We start from the raw sequence: 8,186 nt of genomic DNA, 5'->3' as shown, positions 1-8,186 counted from the left end.
GGAATTTCCCTTAAAGTGGCGAACATTTCCTTTTGTTTATTTTTTAAATCCGACAACAAAGGAGACGCATTAAGTAACCCTCAATTGCTCAGCTGAAAATTTTTTATTAATATGATCAAACACTTTAAGGTAAAAACTGCTTGCGTTAAGGAAAAAATTTATGAAAGAATTCCACAAAGGTTCAAATGTCTAAAATACATAAAAGTAGTCTCCGGTATACGTTTTTGGTCCATCAAGATAACAAAAAATATTCAAATTTTGATATAATGTCAAAATTTAACACTATATGTATATATTATTAAACAATTGAAGCAAGCCTTAGTCAGCATAATCTTTAAGACAAAAAAAGTTAAGTAAATGAAAAGAATCTATCAAGAAAAACAAAATAATTACAGTTTGACGCCATTAAAACGTTGCGTATTATTTCAAGTAATTTAAAAATACTTATAATACTTATATACCGTATAATGACGCATATGTATTTTTAGATTTTTCATCTGTAATGCAAAGGAGTTGATTGATACATTTGATAAACAATATCCTACCCTTCAATTAACGATTGCAAAGACATAAATAATTAGTCACTGTGAAGCATATTAAAACGGACGAAAAGGAAGACATATACAAGTACAATAGCTTCTATTATATAATTTACGCATCTTATTATTTTTTAAAGCCTGCTATTTTATAAAATACACATTTACTTTAAAAAGTTCATAGTTAAATTGTCCCGCATGAACCTTCTTTCAGTTTAAAAAGGGCTAAACCGCCGAAATCTGTTAGAAGTTTTGTACGAAAAAGGCACATATTAATAATATTACCCGCTATGACCATTGAGTGGTCTTTTTAATTACTTATTTTTGTTAATGTTAAACTTTTTCATGTATACAACAACAACAACAACAACAACAACAACATTTATTAAGCATTAAACACCCTGAAAGGTGCATATAGCCAAAATATACGCGCGTTTGATTTTTATAATAATAATAATAATAATTAAAATTATTATTATTATTATTATTAGATGATATTGATCTTTTCACATAATCTGTAAGGTGTAGCCTCCCTTCAATTCCGGCCGGCCAAAATGTCATAACATTAAAAAGGGAGATTACTTTGTACGTGTTAGGTTTGATATCTATTTTATAATGTTAGTATACTCAGTAATATAGATGTCTTAAAAATTCCACGGTATGCAATACTGCTAAAATTTAAAACATAACAAATGATTTTGAATCTTCCAAAACTTAATTCTTGAACACAGGGATTTTCCCATGTTTCATGATATTTGTCGGCGATCACCGCGGAGAACTTACTTTTAATATTTTAAGACGACGTTAAAAAAACAAAAATAAAATAAATAAAGTGAAACTACTAAAAAATAATAAAATGGAAAAAAAGAAGAAGAAAAACATAAAAAATTGTACACACATAAAAAGTCGGTGTTCTTATGTCGAAGTTTTTTTTGGTATCCTTCAAAAACAGATAATAATAAGAATACGAATGATGCAGAGGTTAAAATGTTTATTTTCTGTTAAAAAAAACCTTCATACAAAAAAACCCCCAAAAAAACATTTTTCGCAATTTACTACAATATATTGTTTCTGTTACGGATATATTTCTTTTGCAAGGTATATGCGCGAATAATTTTATTTACCGTAGTTATTAATTCTCGCAAATTGCTTTCAGATACAAATATTGTCATTTTTTATGAATAATAATATAAATAAAAATGAAATAGAAATAAAATTAAAATAGTTTTGTTGTGTATTTCTAAGCTCGATTTGAGTGAGTAATGTTGCAACGCTTTTCATTTTTGTGTCACTTTTTATAATTTAAATAATAATTCTTTGATTACAGAGTGAGCGAATGATCTTTAATTTCAAACTCAAGTTATAATTAAATGGAACATAAATCTCGAAAAAATATTTTAAGTCCCTTTATTTCAAATAGATGTACCTCAGTGGAGTCCCTTTAATATTACAGTCTTTAGTAATCGTACCTACTTATTGGTTTATGTATCTAAATTAATTAATTAATTAATTAATTAATTAATTAATTAATTAATTCATTCATTCATTCATTCATTCAACGTAATTGTACAAGACGAATTAAAAACTTTAGTAACATTGGAAAAATGAAGGTTTTTGAAAAGAGACATCTACGTTTAAAAACTGTTACATTCAATTAAATTTCAGTTCTACAAATTGTTAAAAGGGTTTTTATCTCGAAACCAAGTGCCTATTGGCCAATATATCGATTAAAACTTTATCTTGAAATACGATTAGGGCCTACTCATTGACGAACATTGATATACGACCCCGGGCGTACCGAATATCGGGATTTTTTCAAAACCACTGTTTTGATACGTGACCATTTAAATGTTTTAATATTGGCTACTGTATCAGTAACGAAGTAGATTACGCAAAGTAGAAACACGATATATTTCACGCTTATGTCAACATTCTTTCTTGAATTTAGTTGTCAGTAATTTGTTTTTATTTTACCATCTAGAGGCAAGTCGTGACTTTAAATGGTGTCTTAAGTACCCTGTACTTCTGTTTTGATTATGTGTCAAGAGGCGCAGTTTTTGAAAGGCTGTTGGCCGCTAACTACACTTGTACTATTTATAGCGTAAGTATTTAACAAAAGGCGCTCATGAAAGGCTTGGATCGCATACCTGAGATACATTGCTTTCAAAATTTTAAAACAAGTGATGAGGATACATTTGAAGTTTAAAAAAGATTGTTCACAAAAATGTTGCCATATACAATCATAACTTTATTATACAATGTTGCGTATAAACGTAAATATTATTGATCTGGGCATTTTGTATTTCCCCTGTTATTTTGGCTTAAGACTTTTTAAATACCAACATAATTATTGCGGCTCTTATTTTTAAATACGTATCAACGCTTACGTATCGGCTATAATTCTTAACCAATCAAATTACTTCGTTTACACAATGGCCTTGCTGTTTTCTGCATTGGCCCTGTTTCCCTGTATTGGATCTGTTAATCTTTAGTCGCTTATGTTAAAATATATTTTCTAGAATCAGTATGATACTCAACAATGTGTGACAAACTCTTTTAATTTTACCAATTATGTTTCTGAGGAAAAAATATATTTGATTAAAGATAACACCTAGGATCAACAATTAATAATTAAGATATTTTAGTATTTAATTTACATAAATGAGCCGCGCCACGACAAAACCAACATAATGGGTTTGCGACCAGCATGGATCCAGACCAGCCTGCGCATCCGCGCTGTCTGATCAGGATCCATACTGTTCGCTTACAAACCCTATAACAAGTAGAGAAACTGATAGCGAACAGCATGGATCCTGATCAGACTGCGCGGATGCGCAGGCTGGTTTGGATCCATGCTGGTCGCAAACCCATTATGTTGGTTTTGTCATGGCGTGGCTCAAATGTATATTACAAATGCAGTCACTGTGAGTCCATTATGTATTTTATATAGACTTTTTGTTCTCGGAAAATACACGATGTACAAAATGGATTTGATATGGATTCAGTTCGGACTCAGAAAATGAAAGGAAGGCTTGATGGAGTGCAATATGTATTTGATACAGATTTTAGGACTCAGGAAAGAAATAATGAGAATAACTTAATGATAGCATTGGATCCAATAATGAGTCGATGATCTTAGAACATCATGTAGTGCAAAGCTGGGGTTTCAATAGTTATATTTTTATGAGGTGACAGTACATAGATAAGTTATAGTTCTATAACATGGAAAACAAATGATTTCATGTGATGTTTTATCACTCACTTTGTTTATATTCAATATATTGTTCGTCTTTCTCGTCTTTGCTTGCTGACTTTATTGCTTTTAGTAACGTCTCAGCAAGTTTTGTCCGTTCTTTATCACCTTCTTCATTTAGTCGTTTCAGCAGTTCGGCAGTTTGTGATTCAAGATCTTGTTTAATTCTGTCATATTGCTCATCTAATCCAGTCTTTATCTTGTCCTGAACTGCTTTTGCCGCATCGTCTAGTGCTTTCCTTATATCATCTTTACCAATGACAAGAGTGTCATTTTCTAACTGTTATTATAAAATACCATAAAATATATACAATATATCAATATACAACAGAATTTGATATCAGTTTATTATAGTCAAGTCAAGTCAAGTCAAATAGTTTATTATGTCTCTTCATACGTACAACATGATATAAAACTGTAGTGTAAATTTCAATAAAGTGTACATTTCAAAGATAATTTGTTTCTACAGTATATTTATTTGTAACAAATACCTGTGCAATGTTATTAATCACTGATATGTAAATCGTATGCTGAACAAAAAAATGATACGAGTCATTACAAAGAAGATAAAACATCATATACGTAATTGTTTACAGGTTTACGGTTTTAACATGTATTTTAAAACTTGGCCGTGACTTTGTTTACAAACAAAACATTTTGAAAATTAATATAAATCTTCAGCATACACCACTTATAGCCGTGTATTTGTTTGAATATTCTGACAATATTCTTTTTTTTTTTCAAATATTATGCGTGAAAATGAAAAAAATCTCCAAGAAGTGAATCTTTCTTAGGGCATTCTGAGATATCCTTCTATGTTTTAAAAGTATTAATAAAACATTTTTGTATATTTGCATACGAGCCATTGCAAAACGGTTCACTTTTATCACAGCCTACTATTTTTTGTTCCCCAAATAGTGTATTATGTTTGCGTACAATACTTATGTTCTGTAAATGACAAAGGCATTCTGGGTTACAACACTTCTGACAATCTTACATAACTTTAGGTAAACGGTGCATTTCTATCATTTAAACAACATGATTTGCTCAAAAATTCAATAAAAGTATTTAATTGGACGTATACACTTTTACTTAAATTACACTTATTATTAATCATTCTAAAGACACTAGCCATACGATGAAATGTTTAGTGTATTCAAATATTTACCTCTGTAAGTTTCTGTTTAGCATTCTGTGCATGCGTGTCTGTAGCTAAATATACGGGATCAGAAAGTAGTTTCTGTAATAGTTGAAAGTATTTCTGAAGCTCCGAATCCTCTACTTCAAGCGAGGAAGAATGTCGCACAGTTCTTCCAATTTCTCTGGCCTGGTCAAAATGGAATACAAATTCTTTAAAACCTATAAGGTGATTACAAAATATACTCTTAACTGGAAAACTGTTCCGTTAAAGTAAAAACATTACTTACAAGTACATGTATATAAAATGTATTACAAACACAATCAGAGTATGTTGACTTAAAAATCATAGCTAGGGAAGTGGTCTGACGGTTGCATTTTTACAACTGCTGTATGCAAAGGGCCACTGTCAAACAATACCAAGGTATTTATCGTTTTGAAGTTTATCGCACTAGTATCCCTCTTACAAGTATTACAGTAAAATCAACATAAATTGTTTCAAAATCATGTATTTCACCAGATATAATTTCAAATAATGTATAATAATACAAACCTTGACAATATGTCATGGACACTTTATAACAATTATAGGGTTTAAACTGAAATTTAAGGCTCTGAGAAATGTAAAAGTGTTTGAAGACAAGAATTTCCCTTAGTTTTCATTTTTTTTGGTTATATGTGTTTTTAATGGAAATAAAATCTGCTATGAGAGATACTATATAACAGACGAGGCGGAGATGCCTTCTTATGATTATTTCTATGATGTAAAAAGGCAACTATTTCCCCAATAGTTTTTTATCATAAAACCCTATCAATATGCCTCTAGGCACGTGATGGAAATACTTCTGTTAAAGTAGGTTAAAAATTCCTTAAATATTAATAAACTATTAAAATGTAGACGACGAGAGCAGAATATAATCTTAACACTCGCCTACCAACCCTCTCTGAACTTTTCCCAGATGTAACTATACTTGCTTTATTTTCAGAAAGCATGATTAAAAAAAAACAGTACATGTAGCATGTGTATCATATATTTGATACTTTCTGTTATATTTTACCTTTGATCATTGAAATATATAAATGCTGTTTTTGCTAACTAAGGACATAACATAAGTATTCATAAATGGTTTATAAATATTGTTTACCTCTTCAAATATATTCATCTTATTAATGAGGTTTTCATGTAATTTCCCCTGGAAGTCTTTGTAATTAAGGATAACGCTGATTATACCATTGAAGTCTGTTTCTGCTGCAGATGATTTATCTTTATACCCATCTGGGGGCATGAAGCATTTTGCCACTTCCCAGAAATTACTACACCACTGTTTAGCATCTGTGTTTTTGAACGACGGATCGTTGTACCTATGTGCATTCTGTATTTCATTTTTCAAATGATGACATATGCTGTAAGGACAGCCAGTAGGATTGTACCGTGTTGCAACATTTCGATGGTACGTACATTTCCTATGCCTAAATTTACATATGCTGTCAGTAGGGCAATTAATAAGATTTTCAGTGCAGCACGTTGAACAACAAGTCCCACTAAACAGTCCATTGTTGTAGCAAATATCATCTAAGCATTTCTGTTGAAATTGTTGAATTTCATTACAAACAAATGGTTCAAGCCCTTCTTTAGTAAACAACACTGCTAACTGAGCTTTAACCCAGTTATTGTATTTCTTTTCTATCAGTTTAGGGCTATATGAAGCCATTGCTTTCCCACTTAAGAATTATAAGTTATGTCGTGTCTTGAAGTGATTGGCTTAACCTGAAAAAGAAAAATGTAAAATGCTAAAATATATCTTTACTTTTCAAGAAAGATTATTTTACTAATAGATAAAGATTCAAAGATTAAAGATTCAAAATGTTTTATTTGGTAACGTAAACATGACGTTTCTTGCTACACAATACATATATACAATGATACAATATAACTTGTCAACATGACACAAATTTATAGACAATTATATTTTTAGCGGAAAATATGATACATATAGTCAAAAACAAGAAAGAAAATGGAAGCGAGAAAACAAGGAGGTTGAACTAATGGAGATTTTGTATATTTAATGACTTACAGCTAAATAACAGTCAAAATCAGTCAAATAGTTCATGAAATTATTGAATTATAACACGGACAATTAGTATATTTTTGGTATATACAGTAATAAGCTTATTCAGATATCATATTAACAATACCCTGACGTATTTCAAACGCTTCATATATATATTTACATAATTTAAGTTGCATGTTGCTGTTGGTATTCTGCATTAGTTCAACGAATTTATGGACACTAGGTCTATTATAATAATATTTCTTTAAGTACTGTTTACGTATATCATTATAAGCACTACAAATACAAACAAAATGAAATTCGTCTTCTATATCACGTGAATTACAAATAAGACAATATCTCTCACTACGTTCAGTTCTACAATTACCATACCGTCCAGTTTCTATTCTAAGTTGGTGTGAAGACAATCTTAATTTTGCAAAAGCAATCCTAAATTTCTTAGGAATTTTATCAAGATACAGTGAGTAATCAAATGACGTCTTAAAAAGTCTATATGTGCCTAGGCTCGGGCTAGTTGTTACATTATGATACCATGACTGGATGAATTGATCAATAAGAGTTTGCTTAAATAATAAATGTACATTTTTAAGGTTATAAATACTTGGATTATACCATATATATGACAAACCTGCATTATCTAACAATGATTTCACATTAGACAACCAGTTATTTTTTCCTCTATTAATATCATTTAACATTGATGTATATTAGTATCTAACTATAACATTATTACTGTTAACAATATTTGACCAAAATTTGATAATACGTACATATCTGTTTACATATAAAGGGTACCTTTTCAGCTCACCATAAATAGCCATGCTGCTAGTTGACTGCTTAACACATAACATGGACTTACAAAATTTTAAATGTACTCGTTCGATTTCCTTACTTTTACTAAATCCCCATATTTCACAGGCATAATTTAAAATAGATACAACAAAAGCATCAAATAATTGCAAAGAAGTACTAAATTTAACTGGTGTCTGTTTTAAATTGAACAATAAAACATTTAACGCCTTTAGGGCTTTCCCTACTAAATACTCTTGATTTAAAGTAAAACTACCTGTATAGTTGAAAACAGTACCTAAATAATTAAAATTGTCGACTATTTCTAAGGGAATATTATTATATGTCCAATACTCATTATTTCTAATCGGACCCCTCTTCCTAAAAACCATAATCTTA

The 8,186-nt window shown here is 30.1% G+C and overlaps 1 protein-coding gene across 1 annotated transcript; it reads right to left on the bottom strand.

The window, feature by feature from the left end:
* Nucleotides 1-3,798: 3,798 nt before the first annotated feature.
* On the bottom strand, nucleotides 3,799-6,690 carry LOC132747330 (uncharacterized; the record flags this gene model as incomplete). Its single annotated transcript, XM_060736680.1, has 3 exons — nucleotides 6,072-6,690; nucleotides 4,958-5,116; nucleotides 3,799-4,069 (listed from the first exon to the last, which is right to left on the bottom strand). Coding segments are annotated over exons 1-3 (997 nt in total), but the record flags the coding sequence as incomplete, so codon positions are not given.
* Nucleotides 6,691-8,186: the final 1,496 nt, after the last annotated feature.

This window comes from Ruditapes philippinarum, unplaced genomic scaffold (assembly GCF_026571515.1).
Source record: "Ruditapes philippinarum isolate M1 unplaced genomic scaffold, ASM2657151v2 ctg3269_1_1_1_1, whole genome shotgun sequence".
Lineage (NCBI taxonomy): Eukaryota > Metazoa > Mollusca > Bivalvia > Venerida > Veneridae > Ruditapes > Ruditapes philippinarum.
Note: the sequence above shows the minus strand (reverse complement) of the source record. Positions and strands in the feature narration are given on the sequence as shown.